Source organism: Delphinus delphis, chromosome 2 (assembly GCF_949987515.2).
Source record: "Delphinus delphis chromosome 2, mDelDel1.2, whole genome shotgun sequence".
Lineage (NCBI taxonomy): Eukaryota > Metazoa > Chordata > Mammalia > Artiodactyla > Delphinidae > Delphinus > Delphinus delphis.
In genome coordinates this window covers 40,869,339-40,895,435 of record NC_082684.1, presented here as the reverse complement: position 1 = coordinate 40,895,435, position 26,097 = coordinate 40,869,339, and the positions used below count along the sequence as shown (strand labels likewise).

At 35.6% G+C, this 26,097-nt stretch overlaps 1 protein-coding gene across 5 annotated transcripts in view; it reads left to right on the top strand.

Annotated features, from left to right (window-relative positions):
- The window catches only part of MNAT1 (MNAT1 component of CDK activating kinase), a 215,818-nt gene that overhangs the window by 117,286 nt on the left and 72,435 nt on the right, over nt 1-26,097 (top strand). For all 5 annotated transcript variants that reach the window (XR_009518332.1, XM_060004451.1, XM_060004447.1 and 2 more), the window contains exon 7: nt 4,301-4,422. Coding sequence is in view for 4 of the 5 variants with exons in the window: in XM_060004451.1 (XP_059860434.1) it covers nt 4,301-4,422 (122 nt within the window). In the remaining variant the exon portion in view is untranslated. The remainder of the gene's footprint in view (nt 1-4,300; nt 4,423-26,097) is intronic.

The window sequence follows — 26,097 nt, the reverse complement described above, 5'->3', positions numbered from 1 at the left end:
GTCTCTTGGTGATTTTTTTTTTTTTAATCTTAATTATGTCAGTGATTTGTACTGTAAGTTCTTCCTCAGCTTTAGATTTGAGAAACTTGGCATCTATCTCACACCAGTTTTGGGGGGAAAAGATTGGATATTAGAAGACTAGGTTGTGTATCATTTATGAACTTTATTTTCTCATTCTCATGATAAATAGAATTACCACTGAGTAATGTTTATTTCTCTCTAAATGCTATAATAAAAAAATTTGTCTTTTTGAACCTATGGCATTTTGACCATATCTAAATTATTAGAATTTGTATAGAAATCTAGGACTTACTTATTAATATCAGACTTTTAAATTGAGCAACTGTGATTATATTGTCTAAAAATAGGATATTGATAGGCAGTGTGGTATGGTAGAGCCCACACTGGACAGGAATTAGGAGATAAGACTCTAACTATGTGACCTTAGGAGAAATTTATATTTTAGGGGTCTTAGTTTCTTTATCCATAAAATAAGGAAGTTAGGGGAAAAGAACACAGGCTTTAGAATCTGACACCCTTGGCTTTTAATCCTCAATCCACCATTACCTACAGTGTGACCTTGCTAAGTCACATATCTAAGCCCCTGTTCCTCATTTGTAAAGTAGGGATGATAGTATTTATCTCATAAAACTATTGTGAATACTAAAGAAATAATGCATTAAATGCCTTTAGACCAGTGCCTGAGTAAATAATGTTAGCTATTATTATTGTATGATCTTTTATGTACCCACAAACTTGCAGACAATACTTTGGATTATATGACATCATGACTTTTTTTTTTTTGCTGTATGTGGGCCTGTCACTGTTGTGGCCTCTCCCGTTGCGGAGCTCAGGCTCCGGACGCACAGGCTCAACGGCCATGGCTCATGGGCCTGGCTGCTCAGAGGCATGTGGGATCTTCCTGGACCGGGGCACGAACCCGTGTACCCTGCGTCGGCAGGCGGACTCTCAACCACTGCGCCACCAGGGGAGCCTGACATCATAACTTTTAACTTGGGCATCATTGTTGCTATTTAGGGAATGATTACTTTTAATGTGTTCATTCCCACATTAATGACTTAAGAGAGCCTGTCTTTTTTTTGAATATTATCTTCCTTGGAAAATATTCCAGCTCTTGGAATTGTCCATTTTTTATCATCTTTCCTGGGTCTTGCTTTCCAATTTGTAATGTGAAAATGGAGTAATCAAAGTAATCTGCATTACTGTGTTATGGGATAACTATAATATAATAGGTGTCCTTTTAAAATTCTTACAGTTTCCTTTATCTTCTTTTTTTTTTTTAACCTAAAAATGTGACAGTAATACTGGACTTTTTGTATAATGTGACAGGAGAATATAGTACTTAGTAACTTATGAAGAAGACACTTTGAAACAGGGATGTCAAAATGCCACTCAGAATGTCCTGCTTAGGCAGGCCCCTTCTTAACCTGTGTAATACTCTGTATTCAGATTCATTGTTCAGAAATTGGATTACTGAGAGGTAGTACAAGATTTAGCTTGACAGTTTCAAGTTTATTTAGAAAGGCTCTGAAACATATGGAGGTTAAGGGTTAAAATAATGTTAATGGAGTTTTCCATATATCTCACTTTATTTCGTTTTTGATATGTATTATTTCAGCCAGGTAAATGAGCAAATCAGAATATCTAAAACCATTTTAATTTTTAAAATTTTTTTTAAAGACACATTTTTCATTTTCACCAAGAATTTTTATTATTTCAAAAAATTTTTATTTATTTTATTTTTGGCTGCGTTGGGTCTTTGCTGCACACGGGCTTTCGCTAGTTGCGGCAAGTGGGGGCTACTCTTTGTTGAGGTGCGTGGGCTTCTCATTGTGGAGGCTTCTCTTGTTGCGGAGCATGGGCTCTAGGCGGGTGGGCTTCATCTAGTTGTGGTGTGTGGGCTCAGTAGTTGTGGCTCGCAGGCTCTAGAGCACAGGTTCAGTAGTTGTGGTGCACGGGCTTAGTGGTTCTGTGGCATGTGGGATCTTCCCAGACCAGGGCTCGAACCCGTGTCCCCTGCACTGGCAGGCAGATTCCTAACCACTGTGCCACCAGGGAAGTCCTGAAACCCATTTTAAAAAATTGTGGTAAAATATGTATTACATAAACGTTACCATTTTAACTATTTTGAAGTATGTTCACAGTGTACATCCATCACCACCATCCATCTCCAGGATTTTTTTTATCTTCTCCAATTAAAACTCTGTACTCATTTAAATAGTAATGCCTCATTCCCTGCCTCCCCACACCCTCTGGCAGTCATCATTCTGCTTTCTGTCTTTATGAATTCGACTACTCTAAGAACCTCATATAATTGGAATCATACAATATTTATCCTTTTGTGACTGGCTTATTTCATTCACTTAGCATAATGTCTCCAAGATTCATCCATGTTTTAGCATGTATCAGATTTCTTTCCTTTTTTAAGACTGAATAATAGTCCATTGTGTGAATACCCTATTCACTATCCATCGATGGACACAAGGTTACTTTTACCTTTTGGCTATTGTGAGTAATGCTGCTATGAGTAGGGGTGTACAAATATCTGTTCAAGTTCCTCCTTTCACTACTTTTGGGTGTATACCCAGAAGTGGAGTTGTTGGCTTATATGGTAATTTTATATTTAATCTTTTAATCTTTTGAGGAATTGCTGTCTGTTTTCCATAGTAGCTGCACCATTTTACATTCCCATCAGCAATGGACATGAGTTCCAATTTCTCCACATCCTTGCCAACACTTGTTATTTTATGTGTATTTTTGTTTTGGATAATAGCCATCCTAAATAGCTGTGGGTGTTAAGTGCTACAGTTGGGCCCTCTGTATTTGTGGGTTCCACATCCATGGCTTCAAGCAGCCATGAAATTCAGTCTGGGTTTGGTTGAATTCATGGATGCAGAACCCAGGCATGAGGAATCTGGGGATAGGGAGGTCTGACTGTGCTAGTATGCCATTTTATATAAAGGACTTCTGCATACATGATTTTGGTATCCCTGGGGCAACTTGGAACCAGACCCCTCAGGGATACTGAGGGGCAATTTTATATCCTCATGGTTTTGGTTTGCATTTCCCTAATGCCTAGTGATGTTAAACATCTTTTTTGGTGCTTGTTGGCCATTTGTACATCTCTGGAGAAATGTCTGTTCAAGTCCTTTGCCCGAGTTTGCTGAAGGAGTTTTGAGGTCACAGTGTCAGAGAAGCTATTAATATGATGGTAAACTAGCTAGGATAATGCTACATGGTATTAAACTTGTTGAAGAGAAGAACCGTGAGTCATATGCAAACATCCTCAGTGGTCGTTCCTAACCACCTCAGTTGCACTGTATCACTTTTAATTCATGGTTTTTACCTTTTTTTTTCTTTAAATAAAAGAGAACAAATGTTTTATGTATCCAACTTAGTAATTTAAGTAATGGAAACTAAGGGAGGTAACAAGAGGAATAAATTATAAACCAGAAAACATTGGAATTAATAACTGTAAGAACTAGTTTTTATTAAAAAGTTAGGACATAGAGAAGCTGGTGAGAACTATACCAAGAAAAATAACAGAATTAGAATCAGAAAACATGGACTATATAAAAAAATATGGATTTTTCAAAATTAGAATTATGTGCTCAGATTACAATAAATATATAAATCTCAGTGTAATGGTGCTATGTGGCTGAGTGGTATTTTATTTTGTATATTTTTCATCAAGTATGATCTTTTTATTTTATTTATCCAGTAGTTCTTTTCAGAAAAATACATGGATATTCCATTCAACTTAATTTTTAGCATAATATTCCTCATTTTGTGTGTGTGTGTGTGTGTGTAAGTAGACATCAGATACACATATTTGTTAAGTAAGTTTAATTCCATTGTAAAGACTTAAGAGAATAGATATTTATGTGGCAAAACTTTGCAGAGAATAACTTCATTAGTGTCCTTCCTTAACTAAAGCTTTCAACAAAACACAGGTTACCAAAACTGTCACAGTTGTATAATAAAAATAGAAAAATGTGAGAATAGACTATGCTTATATGTTTCCTGAATTCTACCATTGACATTTAACAGCTATATCCTTTAAGGCTAAATTTTAATTTAATGATGGATTTAGTTTTCTTCCTTTAAATCATGTGTCACTGACTATGTGTTAATTATATAATACAGGTTTCAGTAATGTAATGAATAATGGGTAATATTTTTAATGTGAGGAATTTAGCTCATCTTTAAAATGACTGTAAATAAGTATTAATATGAAAATAATATTAAAAAGTATTATTTTCATTCATTTTTCTAACAGGGTCAACATATTACATTACCACCCATTCAGAAGCTTGAAGAAGCTCTATATGAATATCAACCACTGCAAATAGAGACTTGTGGGCCACAAGTTCCTGAGCTTGAGATGCTAGGAAGACTTGGGTAAGTGTTCAGAAGAACTTCTTATTGAGGAACTGATGTTTAGGACTTGGTTGTTGCCATTTTTAACTGATACTTTAGCATTCTTAGATTTTGAGTTTACAGAACTTTACTCTTTTGTAAGAAATGAATGGTGCTTAATACTAAGTTAATCTGTTATTTTTCCTATGGTCCTATTAGATCTTTTGAGATTGAGACTGGATTGTATTAGTTCCCTTTTAAGGATGTCATTGGCAGCCAGCCATACTGAAGTAGCTGTTCATTTTCGGCTCACTGTGTATTTTTTTTAGAAATAGGGGCTTAATTTAGTCAGCAGTAAGCCAGTGAAAATAGAGTTGAACTCCTTGCCATGAAAAAGAGTAGATTTACTCAATGTCTGTTCTGTATAGTGAAATTATATTTATGAGAAATGAGCTACAAAATATATTTTGTCAGAGGGTATGATGTAGAGCTGGCCCAGTGGCTCAAAACCTGTAATATATGCATCCATTTTGGAAATGAACTTGGGATTATGGCTTTTGTGAGTGATGGAGATGATCACATTCTGTCTTAGGGGAACAAATGGGTATTTGTGTACTTATGGAAAGTATAGATATAAACTTTGTTGGATGGAGTAAATCATATCGTGATCTGGTGTCTCAATCTAAACTACTGAATGAAAAGATAATCTAGAAACAGTTGTTTCTTAACAAAATAAAATAGCACAAAGAGTATAATGTGGATCAGGAAACTTACACAAGCCTATTAGATAGCCTCATCCACCAGAGGGCAGACAGCAGAAGCAAGAAGAACTACAATCCTGCAGCCTGTGAAACAAAAACCACATTCACAGAAAGATAGACAAGATGAAAAGGCAGAGGGCTATGTACCAGATGAAGGAACAAGATAAAACCCCAGAAACAACTAAATGAAGTGGGGATAGGCAACCTTCCAGAAAAAGAAGTCAGAATAATGATAGTGAAGATGATCAAGGACCTCGGAAAAAGAATGGAGGCAAAGATCAAGAAGATGCAAGAAATGTTTAACAAAGACCTAGAATAATTAAAGAACAAACAAACAGAGATGAACAATACAATAACTGAAATGAAAACTACACTAGAATGAATCAAAGCAGAATAACTGAGGCAGAAGAATGGATAAGTGACCTGGAAGACAGAATGGTGGAATTCACTGCTGCGGAACAGAATAGAGAAAAAAGAATGAAAAGAAATGAAGACAGCCTAAGAGACCTCCGGGACAACATTAAACGCACCAACATTCACATTATAGGGGTCCCAGAAGGAGAAGAGAGAGAGAAAGGACCCGAGAAAATATTTGAAGAGATTATAGTCGAAAACTTCCCTAACATGGGAAAGGAAATAGCCACCCAAGTCCAGGAAGTGCAGCGAGTCCCATACAGGATAAATCCAAGGAGAAACACGCCGAGACACATAGTAATCAAATTGACAAAAATTAAAGACAAAGAAAAATTATTGAAAGCAGCAAGGGAAAAATGACAAATAACATACAAGGGAACTCCCATAAGGTTAACAGCTGATTTCTCAGCAGAAACTCCACAAGCCAGAAGGCAGTGACATGATATACTTAAAGTGATGAAAGGGAAGAACCTACAACCAAGATTACTCAACCCGGCAAGGATCTCATTCAGATTCGATGGAGAAATCAAAAGCTTTACAGACAAGCAAAAGCTAAGAGAATTCAGCACCACCAAACCAACTCTACAACAAATTCTAAAGGAACTTCCCTAAGTGGGAAACACAAGAGAAAAAAAGGACCTACAAAAACAAACCCAAAACAATTAAGAAAATGGTCATAGGAACATACATATCGATAATTACCTTAAACGTGAATGGATTAAATGCTCCAGCCAAAAGACACAGGCTTGCTGATGGATAGAAAAACAAGACCCATATATATATATGCTGTCTACAAGAGACCCACTTCAGACCTAGGGACACATACAGACTGAAAGTGAAAGGATGGAAAAAGATATTCCATGCAAATGGAAATCAAAAGAAAGCTGGAGTAGCAATACTCATATCATATATAATAGACTTTAAAATAAAGAATGTTACAAAAGACAAGGAAGGACACTACATAATGATCACGGGATCAACCCAAGAAGAAGATATAACAATTATAAATATATATGCACCTAACATAGGAGCACCTCAATACATAAGGCAACTGCTAACAGCTATAAAAGAGGAAATCGACAGTAACACAATAATAGTGAGAGACTTTAACACCTCACTTACACCAATGGACAGATCATCCAAAATAAAAATAAATAAGGAAACAGAAACTTTAAATGACACAATAGACCATATAGATTTAATTGATATTTATCGAAAACCATCGAAAACCAGCAGATTACAGTTTCTTCTCAAATGCACACAGAACATTCTCCAGGAGAGATCACATCTTGGGTCACAAATCAAGCCTCAGTAAATTTGAGGAAATTGAAATCATATCAAGCATCTTTTCTGACCACAACGCTATGAGATTAGAAATGAATTACAGGGAAAAAATGTAAAAAACACAAACACATGGAGGCTGAACAATACATTACTAAATAACCAACTGATCACTGAAGAAATCAAAGAGGAATTCAAAAAATACCTAGAGACAAATGACAATAAAAACATGACGATCCAAAACCTATGGGATGCAGCAAAAGCAGTTCTAAGAGGGAAGCTTATAGCTATACAAGCCTACCTCAAGAAACAAGAAAAATCTGAAACAATCTAACCTTATACCTAAAGGAACTAGAGAAAGAAAAAAAACAAAACCCAAAGTTAGCAGAAGGAAAGAAATCATAAAGATCAGAGCAGAAGTAAATGAAATAGAAACAAACAATACCAATGATCAATAAAACTAAAAGCTTGTTCTTTGAGAAGATAAACAAAATTGATAAACCATTAGCCAGACTCATCAAGAAAAAGAGGGAGAGGACTCAATTCAATAAAATTAGAAATGAAAAAGGAGAAGTTACAACAGACACCGCAGAAATACAAAGCATCCTAAGAGACTATTACAAGCAACTCTGTGCCAACAAAATGGACAACCTGGAAGAAATGGACAAATTCTTAGAAAGGAATAACCTTCCAAGACTGAGCCAGGAAGAAATAGAAAATATGAACAGACCAATCACAAGTAATGAAATTGAAACTGATGAAAAATTTTCCAACAAACAGAAGTCCAGGACCAGATGGCTTCAAAGGTGAATTCTATCAAACATTTAGAGAAGAGCTAACACCTGTCCTCTCAAACTCTTCCAAAAATTGCAGAGGAAGGAATACTCCCAAAGTCATTCTATGAGGCCACCGTCACCATGATACCAAAACCAGACAAAGATACTACAAAAAAAGAAAATTACAAACCAGTGTCACTTATGAATATAGATGCAACAATCCTCAACAAAATACTAGCAAACAGAATCCAACAACACATTAAAAGGATCATATACCATGATCAAGTGGGATTTATCCCAGGGATGCAAAGATTCTTCAATATACGCAAATCAATCAATGTGATACGCCATATTAACAAATTGAAGAATAAAAACCATATAATCATCTCAATAGATGCAGAAAAAGCTTTTGACAAAATTCAACACCGCTTTATGATAAAAACTCTTCAGAAAGTGGGCGTATAGGGAACCTACCTCAACATAATAAAGGCCATATACGACAAGCCCACAGCAAACATCATTCTCAATGGTGAAAAACTGAAAGCATTTCCTCTAAGATCAGGAACAAGACAAGGATGTCCACTCTCTTCACTGTTATTCAACATAATTTTGGAAGTCCTAGCCACAGCAATCAGAGAGGAAAAAGAAATTAAAGGAATACAAATTGGAAAAGAAGTAAAACTGTCACTGTTTGCAGATGACATGACACTATGCATAGGGAATCCTAAAGATGCCACCAGAAAACTACTAGAGCTAATCAATGAATTTGGTAAAGTTGCAGGATACAAAATTAATGCACAGAAATCTCTTGCATTCCTCTACACTAATAATGAAAAATCTGAAAGAGAAATTAAGGGAACACTCCCATTTACCATTGCAACAAAAATAATAGAATACCTAGGAATAAACCTACCTAGGGAGACAAAAGACCTGTATGCAGAAAACTATAAGACACTGCTGAAAGAAATTAAAGATGATACCAACAGATGGAGAGATATACCATGTTCTTGGATTGGAAGAATCAATATTGTGAAAATGACTATACTACCCAAAGCAATCTACAGATTCAATGCAATCCCTATCAAATTACGCATGGCATTTTTTAATGGAACTAGAACAAAAAAATCTTAACATTCGTATGGAGACACAAAAGACCCCGAATAGCTAAAGCAGTGTTGAGGGAAAAAATGGAGCTGGAGGAATGAGACTCCCTGACTTCAGACTATACTACAAAGCTACAGTAATCAAGACAATATGGTACTGGCACAAAAACAGAAACATAGATCAATGGAACAAGTTAGAAAGCCCAGAGATCAACCCACGCATCTATGATCAACTAATCTATGACAAAGGAGGCAAGGATATACAATGGAGAAAAGACAGTCTCTTCAGTAAGTGGTGCTGGGAAAACTGGACAGCTCCATGTAAAAGAATGAAATTAGAACACTCCCTAACACCATACACAAAAATGAACTCAAAATGGATTCGAGATCTAAATATATGACCGGACACTATAAAACTCTTAGAGGAAAACATAGGAAGAGCACTCTTTGACATAAATCACAGCAAGATCTTTTTTGATCCATCTCCTAGACTAATGGAAATAAAAACAAAAATAAACAAATGGGACCTAATGAAACTTCAAAGCTTTTGCACAGCAAAGGAAACCATAAACAAGACGAAAAGACAACCCTCAGAATGGGAGAAAATATTTGCAAATGAATCAACAGAGAAAGGATTAATCTCCAAAATATATAAACAGCTCATGTAGCTCAATATTAAAGAAAGAAACAACCCAATCCAAAAATGGGCAGAAGACCTAAATAGACATTTCTCCAAAGAAGACATACAGATGGCCAAGAAGCACATGAATAGCTGCTCAACATCACTAATTGTTAGAGAAATGCAAATCAAAACTACAATGAGGTATCACCTCACACCAGTTAGAATGGGCATCATCAGAAAATCTACAAACAACAAATGCTGGAGAGGGTGTGGAGAAAGGGAACCCTCTTGCACTGTTGGTGTGAATGTAAATTGTTCTCCACTATGGAGAACAGTATGGAGGTTCCTTAAAAAACTAAAAATAGAATTACCTCATGATCCAGCAATCCCACTACTGGGCATATATCCAGAGAAAACCATAATTCAAGAAGACACATGCACCCCAATATTCATTGCAGCACTATTTACAATAGCTAGGTCATGGAGGCAACATCGACAGACGAATGGATAAAGGAGTTGTGTTACATATATACTATGGAATATGACTCAGCCATAAAAGGACCGAAATTGAGTCATTTGTTGAGCCGTTGATGGATCTAGAGACTGTCATACGGAGTGAAGTAAGTCAGAAAGAGAAAAACAAATATCGTATATTAACACATGTATGTGGAATCTAGAAAAATGGTACAGATGAACTGGTCTGCAGGGCAGAAGTTGAGACACAGATGTAGAAAACATACGTATGCACAACAAGGGGGAAAGCCACAGTGGGGTGGGATGATGGTGTGCTGAATTGGGTGATTGGGATTGACATGTGTATAAAATTGATGACTAAGAAGAACCTGCTGTATAAAAAAATAAATAAAATAAAATTTAAAAATTTTTTTAAAAAGACTAAAAAAAAAATACAATGTGAAAAGAAAGTAATGGATACGGTGAAACCAAGTAATAAAAAAGTAATTTAAAAAAAGGCCCCAATAGAAAAAATAAGGTAGGTGAAACAGATAATAAACGCTACAGGCATCTTCAAAACCCAAACTGCAATCTTGAACATAAAGTGTAGTATTTTACATATGAATGTGGAGACTCCAGGTTCAAAATACTGTGAAAATTATAGATAATTCACTTATCTGCTCTTTGGTAGATCTTAAGATTTTCTTTAGTTTTGTATTCTCTTAAAAGTCCTGGAGCCTCCAAGCATGAAGCCGTGGGGAAGTGAAAAAAAACCTAAAACCCCTTTTGAGTTTTAGATAACAAATATATCAAATAATTGGCCTGGATGTTAAAATTGAAGCTTGAAAAGACAGACAATATTGGGTTTTATGTAAAAAGGTATAAGTGATATAGACATTGATTTCTTATTTCTTACTGGGTTAGCAGGGGCCAGAATTCTGTATCTTTCAAATAAATTTTCTTGCAATCTACTTTTAATATTAGGACAGAGTGTTGAAAGTACTCCTCTGTTACAGTTGGTTTTTCTAATAATTTTGTCATTAAAATTACATTTGAGGGCTTCCCTGGTGGCACAGTGGTTAAGAATCCACCTGCCAATGCAGGGGACATGGGTTCAAGCCCTGATCCGGGAAGATCCCATGGAGCAACTAAGTCTGTGCACCACAACTACTGAGTTTGTGCTCTAGAGCCTGCGAGCCACAACTACTGAAGCCCATGCGCCCAGAGCCCATGCTGCTCCACAGCAAGAGAAGCCACTGCAGTGAAAGCCCGTGCACTGCAATGAAGAGTAGCCCCCACTTGCCACAACTAGAGAAAGCCCACGCACAGCAACGAAGACCCAACACAGCCAAAAATAAAGAAATAAAATAAATAAATTTGTTTAAAAAATTACATTTGAAAGGTTATGGAAATGGCCATGAATAATAAGAACACAAAAATAAACTGTACAACTGTTAGTACAAAGGATAGGAAGAGGGAAAAACTTGGCTGTTGTACTGTTCCTACACTATGCATGAAGAGGTATAATAGTATTTGGAGATATTTAGTATAAATCCTAGAGCAACAACTAAAAATGTAAAACAAAGAGGGACAGACAGTAAGCAAGTAACAGAGTAAATAATGAGATCCTTAAAAATACTCCATTAGTGAATAGGAGGGCAGGGAAAGGGAGGCAAAAAATGAAGAAATGGTATAATTAGGAAAGAAATAGCATGGTGGTAGATTTAATGTTAACTATATCAGTAATTACATTGTTCTAAACAAGCACTATCCAATAAAGCTTTCTGAAATGGGAATTCTATGTCTGTGCTGTTCAGTATAGTAGCCACCAGTTGCATGCTTCTCCTGAGCATTTGAATATGCCTAGTGTAACTGAAGAATTGTATATTAAATTTTATTCAGTTTAATTTAAATAACCACATATGGTTAGTGGCTACCATGTTTGACAGAACAGGTCTAAATACTCCAAATAATAGGCAGAAATTGCCAGATTGGATTAAAAAAGCAAGATTTTACTATATATTTTCTATAATAATGTGACATTATATATGAAGATATAGTTTCTCTGAGCTTTAAAAGTTTCTCTGAAATCTTGGGACTATAATTTGTTTTTATTTTGTAAATAACTCAGCCAGTATCTCTTCACAGATTTCTTCTGCCCCATTTTCTCTATGTTTTCATTCTGAGACTCTGATTTCACATAGGTAAGACCTTCTGATGTTGTTTTACAGTTCTTCGATGCTGTATTTTGTGTTTTTCAATCTTGAGTTTTGTGTTTCATAAGTTTGGATGATTCTTCTTGTCCTTTCCTTACAGTTCACTTATTGTTCTTCTATGTCCCTTTTGCTGATAAGCTCATCAAAGGAACTCTTTCTGATATTGCAGTTGTCATTTCTAGCATTTCCATTTCACTCCTTTTTGTAATTTCCATCTTTTTGTTGAAATTCCCTGTCAATTTTCACATATTATCCACTTTTTCCACTAGATCCTTCAGCTTAGTAATCATGTTATTTTCAGGTGCCTCTTTGATTGTTCTAACATCTCTGGGTCTGATTCTATTGACTATTTTATACCTTAATAGTAGATTTGTTTTTCCTGCTTTCTTGTGTTTATTGTAATTTTCTTTGAATATTGTACAACAGAACAGTAGAGACTGAGATAAATAATATTTATGGCCAGCAATATTTATGTCCCTTTTTCTGTTAGGCCATTAGTGTAAGGAGTTGAGTATCAAGTCTGTAGTTTGATCTCAGTTTGGTTGTTGTTGCTCTATCACAGGCTTCAGATTCTTCCAGCCAGGACCTGTTGCCACTTTGTACCTAGTATGAGGCCTGGAGTGCTGGAGGGTTTTTCTTAGTCTTCTTGCTCCACCCTCAGCTTTCAGCAGACTCTGCAAGCTTGAGCCAGAAAGCGGTTCTCTCTCTCAGTGTCCCTCCTCAGCGATAGGCTCCTCTTGCTTTTTACTTGGAATGAGTCTTGTGGTAGGAGCAAGGGGGTTTCTTAGTTGTCCTGTTCTGATTTTTGTTTCAGGAGGTCTGTGTGCCAGAGCTTCAGAGTGGTGCTTTCTCAGTGTACCTTTCTCTTCCCCAGAGGCAAACAACTTCTGTCTCCTATTTCAGGATGCAGTTGAGTTTGCTATCCTCTCCCAACCCCACAGGTGAGCTCTGCCTTGTGATGGTGGGGATGGGAAGTCTTGGGTATAAGACAGTTTCCTGCCCTTCTTTCAACCTCTGCTTCGCATCATTATGTTAGTTTAGGTAAGAGTGGGTTTCCTGCCTTTCCTCAGTGATTGAAGGCTTTATTCTGTGTCAGTACAGGGTTGGGGAGGGTGGCAGTAGGTTTTTTACTCCTCCTCTAGTGGCACCCAACCTTTGCCCTACCCCAGCAGCTGAGTCTTGGCTGTTTTTTTAATAGTTCATTTCCTCGTGCATATTCAATTTTTGCTGATTTTTACTTGGTCTACTCAATGGAATATCCTCCTCATCTTCCTCTTTTAATCTGCTGTGGTGGTGGTGCTGCTGTATATTTGTATGTTAATATTTAGCTAACTCTGTTAGAAGTCTCTGTAAAATAGAGTAGCTTGATTGACTGTTTTCTTTTTTTCTTGTTTTGAGTAAAATTTTAAAATTGAATAAGCTTTGGCAACACTTTTGATTGTTTGGAGCCCTTTTTGTTTTACTTCTGTCTTTACTATTGTGGTTTGAATTTTAAAATGTAGGGTAGGGCTTCCCTGGTGGCACAGTGGTTAAGAATCCACCTGCCAGTGCAGGAGACATGGGTTTGAGCCCTGGTCCGGAAGATCCCACATGCCGCGGAATAACTAAGTCTGTGTGCCACAGCTACTGAGCCTGTGCTCTAGAGCCCGCAAGCCACAACTACTGAGCCTGTGTGCCACAGCTACTGAGCCCGCGAGCCACAACTCCTGAAGCCCGTGCACCTAGAGCCCGTGCTCTGCAACGAGAAGCCACTGCAATGAGAAGCCTGCGCACTGCAACGAAGAGTAGCCCCCGCTCGCCGCAACTAGAGAAGGCCCACACACAGCAATGAAGACCCAATGCAGCCAAAAATGAATAAATAAGTAAATAAGTAAATAAGTAAGTAAATTTATTAAAAAAAAATGTAGGGTAAGCACAATTTACATAAGGTATAAATATAGTGTTTGTACTTTTCCCAAGTTTTTCATATCTAAAATCTTATTTGATCCTAAATAAAGGATGCTGGATCATGGTTTTATTTTGTTTAGTTTTAGTGGTTGGGGGGCTTTCATTAATTATTGACTATTTAAAATATAGTTAGTTCCAAAATTCTAGAAGTATACTTTTGTCTCTCTCAACAAAGACTGTACAATATATTCTGTATCCACAACATTTAAGAAGACAAATTGTTCTGCTTATGAGTTTGTATGTATTTCAAGCAATGGACCTTGATTATAAGTTTCTTTTAGCTTCTGTGGCTAAGTAGGGGAAGAATTTCTAGGTCATCCATAGTGATGTCAGAATTGCTAAAGAAACATTGACTTCTTCTTGATGTAGAAGTATCTACCAAAATAGAATGTGTCTCACACCTTCCTTCTCATCAGCCTTGTATCTTAAGAAAGGGATTGAATTCTTTTTTTCAAATAATATTTTATTTATTTGTTTATTTTGTTGCCTGGGTCTTAGTTGCGGTAGGTGGGCTCCCCAGCTGTGGCATGTGAACTCCTAGTTGCGGTGTGCATGTGGGATCCAGTTCCCTGACCAGGGATTGAACCTGGGCCCCCTGCATTGGGAGTGCAGAGTCTTAACCACTGTGCCATAAGGGAAGTTCTGTAAGGGATTGAATTCTACACAGACAGTTTCTTTTTGGGAGCCAGGATGAATTAGCTCAGGTGGTCTCTTTGGTGACATGTTATGACTTCATACTTAAACATTTGCCAAAATAAATCCTAAATAGATTTCTTACTTTGCTAGTTCATTTTCTTTTCTGGAATTATTATTTGAAGCTATATTGCTTTCTTCCTTTTTAGAAATTATTTTAGATTTAAAAATGTATTTTTACATAATCTAATTTTCAGAAACATATAGAAAGAAACTGAAGAAGTTACTCTGTGAAGTGACTTTTCAAAGAATAATTTGGTATCTACAAAGGTGCTACTCTTAAGGTACAGGAATATAAACTTTAGTTGACTTAAGGTATAGTAGTTACACATCTGTTCTAAGGGTTGTCCATATTTTTGTTAGAAGATTACATCTAATAAGCCCCAGTTAATCTTTTTACAATGGGCTCTCCTCCTTCCCATAAAACTCTAGCTTCTACTCCTCTCTCTTTTCTTTTCCTGTTACAACAAATTTTCCATTTTGTGTTATTTTATCCTACAGAGGAAACAAGTTCAGTTTCTCTAGAGGCAAATAGAGAATACATTACCTTATTTCCATTTTCTTATATTTGCTTTGAAATCTGTATGAAATGAAGAAGTTAATACTACACTTTGTAGCTTCACTTTAGTTGGTGCAAAACTATGAATGCAGGCACTTTCAAAATAATTTTAATTATATATTTTTGGGAGTATGTGGCATAAGGTCTTAGGAGGCATTGTGTCTCCAAAGAACTACTTTTTTGTCCTCATGGATAACTTAGATAAAGGACAAAATCAGAAGTACATTGCCATGAGATTTTAGGTGATTTTTACTGGAATCTTTTCTAAAGTTAGTTAAACTTTAGAAGTAGATGAAGAATAAATGAGAATTTCTCATTCAGGAGGGTATTATGAATATATAATTATAGTTCGAATTGCACTGGCAGTACTTTTCTGGTTTGCTCAAGGAAATACGTAAACATGTTTTATTAACTCTGTGCCAGTGGGAGCAAGCATTGGGAAAACTTAACTGCTAATTGAAATTCCCCAGACTGCAGCTTTAGTGGTTAGTTTAGTAAAGTCTCATTGATTGGCACTGTGAGAGTGTCTTTTTAATAACCAACTGGCTTTCTAGTTAATATTTTACTACTTCCCACCCAAAGAAAAGTATTTCCCTTAACTAATATAAATTACAAGGATTATCAATTTTATTCATCAATTTCAAATTATTTAGTCAAATATCACTACTGTTTTAAAAATATGTGATTTATTTAATATGAACTTTTCATTCATGAACCTATTCCAGAAATAAGGAACAACTGTTATAAGCTATAATCTTTAAGATGTATATTTTTCACTTTTACTTATTTGTGAATTTAAATGAAACCATTTGCTACCAGATTTCTGTAGAATAAAATTTTAATCTTCATTTCTGTAGAACATTTTTGTATGTTTCTTTGTGGTAGAGTGTCATAGCCAAGTGCACACATTCATTTCTGTCTCTTCTGTTAACATAACTGATGTAAGTCCTGTGCTATCAACTATGAGAGCTTTAAAAAACAGACTTAAACTGTGATAGTTTACTATCTAGAGTCCTTCCTAACCAGTTGATAAGATTATTTAGCTATTATTATGAAATCACTTGTGAAAAAAATTGTGGTTGTAATAATAGTAGAACCTGATGATAATTAGAAGGTTTCTTATTTGATCTTCATCAGTACCTATCAATTTTGTTTTCTTGTGTGGCTGTAGACTACACTGATAAAAATCAAATTGCTGAACAGAAGTAACTGACCTGTTACGAATCCATTACTGTTATTGGCAAAACAATTAAAATGTTCATTCTTGAGGGAATAGGATAAGATATAGTTCCCCTAAAATAGAAGATCCACCTTCACAGTAACCCTGGAGATTCTTTCCCTCCCTCCCTTCCTTCATTCCATTAGTTTTAGATGTACAGCAAAGTGATTCAGTTATATATAAGTTTTTTTCAGATTATTTTCCGTTATAGGTTATTATAAGATATCAAATATAATTCCCTGTGCTGTAGAGTAAATCCTTGTTGCTTATCCATTTTATGTATAGTAGTTTGTGCCTGTTAATCCCATATTCCTAATTTATCCTTCCCCCCCTCTTTCCCCTTTGGTAACCATAAGTATGTTTCCTATGTCTGTGAGTCTGTTTCTGTTTTGTCTATGGATTCATTTGTATTATTTTTTAGATTCCATATATAAGTAATGTCATATAATATTTGTCTTTGTCTGACTTATTTCACCTTAGCATGATATTCTCTAGGTCCGTCCATGTTGCTGCAAATGGCAATATTTCATTCTTTTTTATGGCTGAGTAATATTCCATTGTGTGTGTGGATAGATCCTTAGGAGTGGGATTGCTGGATCATATGGTAGCTCTATTTTTAGGTTTTTAAGGAACGTCCATATTATTTTCCATGGTGGCTGCACCAACTTACATTCTAACCAACAGTGTAGGAGGGTTCCCTTTTCTCCACACCCTCTCCAGCATTTATTATTTGTAGACTTTTCTGATGATAGTCATTCTGGCCTGTGTGAGGTGATACCTCATTGTGGTTTTGATTTGCATTTCTCTAATAATTAGCAATGTTGAGCATCTTTTCATGTGACTGTTGGCCATCCATATGTCTTTGGAGAAATGTCTCTTTAGGTCTTCTGTCTATTTTTTGATTAGGTTGTTTGTTTTTTTGATAATGAGTTGTGTGAGCTGTTTGTATATTTTGGATATTAACCCCTTGTTAGTTGCATCATTTGCAAATATTTTCTCCCATTCTGTAGGTTGTCTTTTGTTTTGTTTATGGTTTCCTTTACTGTGCAAAAGCTTTTAAGTTTGATTACATCCCATTTGTTTATTTTTGCTTATTTCTTTTGCTTTGGGAGACTGATCTAAGAAAATAGTGCTATGATTTGTGTCAATAATGTTTTGTCTATGTTCTCTTCTAGGATTTTTATGGTGTCATGTCTTACATTTAGGTCTTTAAACCATTTTGAGTTTATTTTTGTGTATAGTTTGAGGGAGTGTTATAATCTCATTGATTTACATTTAGCTGTCTAGGTTTCCCAACACCACTCACTTAAGAGACTGTCTTTTCTCCATTGTATATTCTTGACATTTTTGTTGCAGATTAATTGGCCATAGGTGTGTGGGCTTATTTCTGGGCCCTCTATTCTGTTCCATTGATCTATATGTCTGGTTTTGTGCCAATACCATGCTGTTTTGATTACTGTAGCTTTGTAGTATTTTCTGAAGTCTGGAAGGTTTATACCAACCCTGGAGATACTTTTTGTGATCATTCTTTTGCTCTTAAAAATTGATAAATTGGAATTTTATATGTCAAGAATTTGAGATGAGGTATGAAACATATTCTAAAAAATTTTTTGTTATAACACTCTCTTAGTCTCCCTCCTTAAGTCTTCCTCATTTTTGCCAGAGAAAACTTTCTAATATATCAATCTGGGCATGTCTCTCTATTATTAATATTCTTCAGTGGCTCATCATTATCTACATAATCTGTCCCCTATCTACCTTTGTAGCCATATGTCCTGGTCCTCTCATACTTGGTGTTTCTTAAGAACCTCATGGTGTCTCACAAATTTTTGTGCCATTGCATGTGCTGTTCCATTTCCTTAGGAGGCACCTTTATAATAGTGGCACAGTCCCCTCAGTAATTTCTTTCCCTCTTTTCCTCCCTATGCATGAATTGTCTGTTTATGCCCCTTATTCCCTTTCTATTGGAGTAGCATTTTTCCTTATTTATATGTCAGCCATATAGTAAGACTATTAACGTTTGATATCTTATGTTTTTCTTTTTTGACTTTTTATGGCCATGATTGACTTTGTGCCTATTTTTGTTTTAATTGAAATGTAGTTGATTTACAATATTATATTAGTTTCAGGTTACAGCATAGTGATTCAGTATTTTTATAGACTATATTCCCTTTAAGGTTATTACAAAATAATGGCTATGTTTCCCTTTGCTGTACAGTATATCCTTGTTCCTTTTCTATTTTATACACAGTAGCTTGCATCTCTTAATCCCATACCCCTATCTTGCCCCTCCCTCTTCCCTCTCCCTATTCGTAACCACTAGTTTGTTTTCTGTATCTGTGAGTCTGTTTCTGTTTTGTTATGTACATTCATTTGTTTTATTTTTTAGATTCCAAAGCTCTGTTAATAACAGCTTTTGTCTTTCTCTGTCTGACTTATTTCACTAAGCATAATACTCTCTAGGTTCATCCACGTTGTTGCAAATGGCAGGATTTCATTCTTTTTTATGGTTGAGTAACATTCCAGTGTGTGTGTGTGAGCTTTATGTGAAGTAGGTTTAATCTTTGAGCAGTAAAATTTATTAATGACATCCAGCTAATTTTCCATTGCTCTTCTACTTAAGAAGTCCTAAACCAACACAAAACTTTATATATATTTATTTATATTCTAATTTTTAGGTAGCTTTGATATTTACATGTAATCACTTAATCCATCTGGAATTTATTTATTTGTAAGGAGCTATAAAAGAATCTTTACTCTGTTTTTTTCAACTAGTAAATCAGTTGGCCCAGAATAATTTATTCAGTAGTCCTTCTTTTTTCCATTCATGTTTTAGATTAACATACTAGGGCTTTGGTCCACTGACCTTTCTTTTCCAATAATCTTTGTTTCCATTTTTTAACCATATCACATTATTATTCATTTAAATTCATGATATGTTTTAGTATTAAGTTGTATATTTATTTTCTATTGCTGTGTATCAAATTACCACAGATTTAAGTGGCTTAAAACAACATCCATTTTATCTCATTTATTATCAGTGTCTGTGGATTATGAGTCTGGGCATGGGTTACTTGGATCGTATACGCAGATTGCATGTGGCTGTGATCAAAGTGTCAGCAGGTGCTGTGGGTCCATGTAAGCGAGGTCTGGGGGGCTGTCTTTCAAGCTCATTCATATTATTGGTAGAATTAGGTTTCTTGCCAGTGTAGAACTCACAGTGGCTTCCATCTTCTTCAGTGCTAACAGGAGAAAATCTCTTCCTTTTTTAAGGGGTCCTACTTGTTTAAGTTTGGCCCACTTAGATAATTTCCCTTTTTATTAACTTATAATCAACCAATTCGGGATCTAAATTACGTTTGCAAAATCCGTCTTGTGATATAATGTAAGGATTGAAATCCATCATATCCATGGGGACAAAATCATGCAGGGCTGCACACAAGGGGGTGGGAATCTTGGGGGCCATCCCAGAATTCTGCCTACCAGAGTGGGGCAAGTCTTCCTTTGCTACTTATCTTTTTCAAAGTGTTCTTAGCATTTTTATACATATGTTCTTCCAAGTGAACTTTGTTGGCCAAAGCAACAAAGCACCCTACACTTCTTTCAAGTTTTCTGTACGTTTGAAAATTTTCATTATAGAATATTATGAAACAAGTAATCAAACAAAGCGAACCAAAACACCTTAACAACTAAGGCACGGCCATCCCTATTACCCACTAGATACAACCAAACACCCCTTTTTTGGGTATTTTATTTGGAATTGCTTTAAACTTATAAACTGATACGGAAAGAGTGGACTTTTAAAATTTATTAAGTTTTCATATATCTGACACATTTCTTGGAAATTAATTTTTGTTACATCTTACTTATGATGCTGTTATAAAATTGTTTTCATTATGCTTTCTTACTGGTTCTTGGTTAAATATATTTTCATTTTGTATATAGCTGTTTTACTGATAATTTTGTTTTTTAAGGTGACTATCTGGGGTTTTATCTGGAAGCCAGTCACCTGAAAAAACAATTTTTTACTTTTAAATGCTCTCTCTCTGATTTCAGTTTCATATTTATTGCATTTGGCTAGAACTTCTTAACTTGGTGTTATACAGTTTTGATAATTGCAGTTTCTTGTGTCTCAGTTTTTTGTTGTTGTTGAATCCTTCAAGTGTTTCATCATTAAGTATCATGTTGGTTGATTAACTGATTTTTCTTTTATGTTGAAGTATTTTTTTAAAATCATGTTGTAGAATTTCTATTTTTTGGTCAAAGTCTTTACCTATTGACTTATTATACATGGATTGTCTAAGAATGGAGAAAAGGTGTTTGTTTTGTTTTATGTTTGTTTTGAATCCTGTACACTTAAGTTTATACATTAGTTTTGGAAAAATTCTTGGACACCAGAAAATCAAAGAATACGGAGAAGTACAAAACTCACAAAAATTGCAATATGTATATGTATATAATATATGATATATACTTTGTTGTAATTATGAAAGTATTACTAAATTAACTTTTTTTATAGCTATGACAGCAAAATGTCTTTAGTATCTGTTTTTGCTGGCATTTGAATTAGAAAGAAATCAACTCACATCTATCATGAATCTTTTGCTTAATCTTCTAGTCTGGCACTAGTCTGGTAAGTTTTAAATCTTTTTTTACAGTCATGGAAAAAAATATGTTTCTGCTTGAAGCAGTTGTCAAACAAGCTTCTTTCATCGACCGTCAGACACAGGGCAGCTGAATGAGGCTGTTTAGTCTAGAGTAAATGCTCACGAGATTACAGGGTCACTGAGGAAATGTAATTATGCAGTTGATTCCAGAATAGTCGTTTGTAGTAAGGACTTTAAAAGTATTCAATCATAGTATTAATTAAAAAATATGTATACTCCAAAATTAATCTCAGAAAATCAGCACTAAATAAACTAAATTATTTAGTTTAGTAATAAAATTATAACTATAAATTATGACAATGAAATATAGTTTTAATTCAGATTTCTGCAGGACCCTAAAAAAGGAAGTTCCGTTTATTATTGGAATTTGCTCAGTTCCTCCCAAATCGCTATAAAATTCAATTGACTCTGTATATCTATATGTAATTGTTTCTGTTGGGAAACGAAACCTCATAGTATTTAGCTCATGTTAATTGAGAAAATAATTGATTATTCAGCAGGTTTTTTTTTACTTTTGTTATTCATTTGATTAGCACTCATTCGATTATGAAGCACCTCCTGTGTGTCAGTTACTCTTCTAGGTACTAAAAAAACAACAGTGAGCAAAACAGAGAAAGCACCCACTGTCATGAAGCTTACATTATATTGGGGTGAAATGAACAATATAAATACACTGATGAATTTGTTAGATGGCAGTATCAAAATACTTTATCCTGCGGTTATTTGTCTTCAAAAGACAAATACCGCAGGATAAAGGGATATGTAGTGATTGGTGTAGAGCGCTATTTTTACATAGGTTGGGGTGGAATCTTTTGTAGGATGATATTTGAACAGACATGAATTAAGCAGAGAAGCTAATCATGTGATATAATGGGGATAGGCAGAGGAACTCTTAAGTACAGTGGCCCTGAGATGGGCATGTGTATGAGGATGAGAAAGGAGTCCAGTGCCTGGAGTAGCGTGAATTGGGGAATAGCAGGAGATGAGATCAGAGTGGTAGCAGGTTTTTATATAAGAAGGCAGGCTGGGCCCAGTTAGACCATGTAAGGTTTTTTTTTTAGATGATGGTCAAGACTTGGGATTTTACTGTGAAGAAGATGTCATAGAATTTTGAACAAAGGTGTGTCATGTGACTTACATTTAGAAAGGTCTGTTATAGGAGAATGGATGGTGGAGAGAAAACAAGAAAACTTGCAACTGTCTTAGTTAAGATGGTAGTGGCTTATACTAAGATGGTAACAGTGTAGTTGCTGAGAAAGTGGTCAAAATATGAATATAATTTTGATAGCATAAAATAGAGAATATTTGATGGATTGGATGTCGTGTGCAGGGTTACTAAAAAGTTGCTCCCAGGGTTATATCTGAGGTACAAAATTGCCATTTAAATGTGATAAGGGAGACTAGGGGGAAGCGTTCTCTGCGGCAAGACAGTTGTGTGAGTTGCTTTAAGTTCAGTTATTTATCAAATATTAAAAAAAATATATGTTTCTAAAGAGGCTGCAAGAACTGGGAAAAATCCTTAGCAGCTCTTCTCTTTTATGGGAGAGTGAGCTGTCATGAGTTCACTACTGTAGAGGCCAAAGAAGGAAATGCTTCTGTACTCAGAGTCACATCTCTGAGTAGTGCAAAGCTAAGACTAGATTTTTAGTCTCTTAGGATACTTTTTCTCTGCGGTACCTTATGGCCAAGGCCATTCCATTTACCCAGCTTTCAAAATCTGAATGAGCTTTATTTTTTCTTTATTTTATTTTATTTTATTTTTTTTGCTGTACGCGGGCCTCTCACTGTTGTGGCCTCTCCCGTTGCGGAGCACAGGCTCCGGACGCGCAGGCTCAGCTGCCATGGCTCACGGGCCCAGCTGCTCCGCGGCATGTGGGATCTTCCCGGACCGGGGCACGAACCCACGTCCCCTGCATCGGCAGGCGGACTCTCAACCACTGCGCCACCAGGGAAGCCCCTGAATGAGCTTTATTTTTATTACACTTTTAGATTGTTTTAATTTCAGATAGTATGTTTAAAGGCAATGAGTTTATATATCAACTTTGCTTATTTTATTCTCAAAAAAATGAAAACAAAGTTATTCTGCTCTAAGAAATAGAGACACAGACGTAGAGAATGGACATATGGATACCGTGGGAGGGGGAAGAGGGGGTGAGATGAATTGGGAGATTGGGATTGACATATATACACTACTATATATAAAATAGACAACTAATGAGAACCTGTTGTATAGCACAGGGAACTCTACTTAGTGCTCTTTGGTGACCTAAATGGGAAGGAAATCCAAAAAAGTGGGGATATATGTATACATATAGCTGATTCACTTTGCTGTACAGCAGAAACTAACACAACATTGTAAAACAACTATACTCCAATAAAAATTAATTTTAAAAAAAGGTCATTGGTAAATCCTATAGAAATAAGCCCATTTCACTGTTTCAAGGGGCAGTTGGTTGAAAAGCTTTTGTTTACCTAATTTTGAGTTCATGTGTGCATTTTAAAATTTGTATATTTTTAAAATCCTGTAACTTAAAAAAATTATTCTGCTCTAAGTATGAGCCAAGTTTTCAGCCTCCATTTTTTTCCCCCATGAGGAAAATAAGACTGAGTTGGGCATTGTGACTCACAAGCTTTTGGGTTGGAGCTTATGTAAGTTTTGAGTTGGTGCCCTGATAGCAGAGATGTAGCAAGGGTGGGGTGGTAGGAGTGGTCCATCCCAGCCAGATGCAGGCAATAAGGGTTGCATTATCTGTAGAGAATTTAAAAAAAATAATAAAACCAATAAAAAGTCAGTCTGGTTTGTTTGTTTTTTTTTTAATCAGCACGTACTAGCAGTTCTAAACAATGTTGGTTTTCAAATACTCCTTCCTGAAAACATCTTCTTTTCGTCCAAGTTCTAAACAATTGCTGTTATTACTTTTGATTTCATAGTATATAAGTAAGCTTCCAATGAGCACATCTTTATTCTTTGTTCCTGAATAATATTGTGTTGTATACAGAGGTGTAATCAGAGAACTCCCAGTTTTATAGTCAGCCCCAGAACATCACCACCCCCCGCCACTGCTAACGAACCCACCTACATTTAGCCTCACTCAAGAGTAAGTTTGTCAGATTTTAGAATCCTTCTGACTCCTTTCTGGCAAAATTTCTCTTTCCAGTTCCCCCATGGTATTAAATATTTCTGAGTTTAAGTGGTAGATTTGGAGTTAACTGATAGTCTAGTGATTGTAGAGATGAAGAAATAGAACTTAAGTTCTTGGAGTATTTATTTTTGTTTAAAGCTTTTCGACTATGGGACACCTGAAAGTTGCTAGAAAAAAGTCCTAAAGAAGCAAAGACATGAACATTATTGCAATTTCTGGAATTTATTGTGAAATGGCTATTTTAAAAGACTATCAAACTTATTATCATTAAGATGTTTTCTAGCTATTTGGATACCTGTTGCTTAAAGAAAAAAACTCAAAATTAACAAAAAGTATTCTTCAATTTATTATGAGCAAAGATAAATGGAAATATCTGGCTTTATTCCCTATTGAACATGAATATATGAGGAAGATCAACTTTAATGAATTCACTGACAAATTTGCATAAGTAAAACTCAAAACAGAAACTATGATGTGACAATCTTTTATGTGCTTACAAATATTTTCCTGTTTTCAAAAATTAAATTAGTATAATTAATGGTTTTTTTTTTTTTTTTTTTTTTTTTTTTTTGCGGTACGCAGGCCTCTCACTGTTGCGGCCTCTCCCGTTGCGGAGCACAGGGTCCGGACGTGCAGGCTCAGCGGCCATGGCTCACGGGCCTAGCCGCTCCGCGGCATGTGGGATCTTCCCAGACTGGGGCAGTAACCTGGGTCCCCTGCATCGGCAGGCGGACTCTCAACCACTGCGCCACCAGGGAAGCCCAATGAATGGGTATTTTTGTCTGTTACTTTTTCCTCTTTTGTTGTGTGAATTTTATTTTTATTTAAAAATTTTTAGTGGCATAATGTGTACAAAATCCAATAGAAGAAAAAATTTGTATCTTTTCTGCATTATTATTTTTCATTTCATGATTATTACAGAAAGTAATTTTGTTGTATAAAGGAGCAGGTATGATGAAAAATGATCTGCTCTGGCTGTCCAATATGCTAGGTGTACAGTTGCCTGATAAGAGTTGGCCCTGAGGATGGGATCCTGTGTCATGTTTCTGTAATACCAAGTCTTGTCAATTTAGTCATAAAAATAAATTCTCCATCATATTTGGTCATACTGATTTCAGAAGAATGTACAGACTTAGATTTGAAAAAAATAAGAGCAATAGAAATAAGCACGGGTCAGGAATTAGATCCTCCTTTGGTTAAAAGAATTGTGATTGTTGGGTCTGGAAAACAACTGGCTATGCTTTGGGAAAGCAGAATGAACATGGTTGGTTAATCTTTTTTTTTTTGCCTTAAATAATAAGTGAACTTTATTGGCCAATAGGGAAAGGGAAGGAATAGCTTCAAGTGAGACTTGATGCAGGGCTCCAGTGATCTGACCAGGATTCAGTTTCTTTCACCATTTCTCACTCTCCTTCTTTGGTGCTTACTCCAATTTCTAATAGTCACTCCCCTCTGGTTCCAAGATAGTACCAGTAACTTTTTTGACTAAATATGTCCTACTTATGTTCAGAAGGGATAGTTAATCATTTTTTAGTTTATGAAAAATATTTGAAGGGATCAATGTTTCTGAAAGGAAAATTCTCAATAAGATGGTAAAATGTGGATCAGATGACCAGTTTTGACTCTGCCCAGCTTCTACATCTTAATTTTTGTTGTCCTATTTGTCTGTATATTTCTAAATCATACAGTTATACTGTAGTTTCTTGATTTCCAGTTTTAGACCTGCCTCTTGACATCCTAATTGAGAGATGAAGATTTAGCCCTCTAAAACTCCTTCTCTATTCTTATTTCACTTCTCCTATTATTTCCCAATACAGTTATATCACAGTTTTAAAATTAAATCAGTATTCACTATTTCCATGG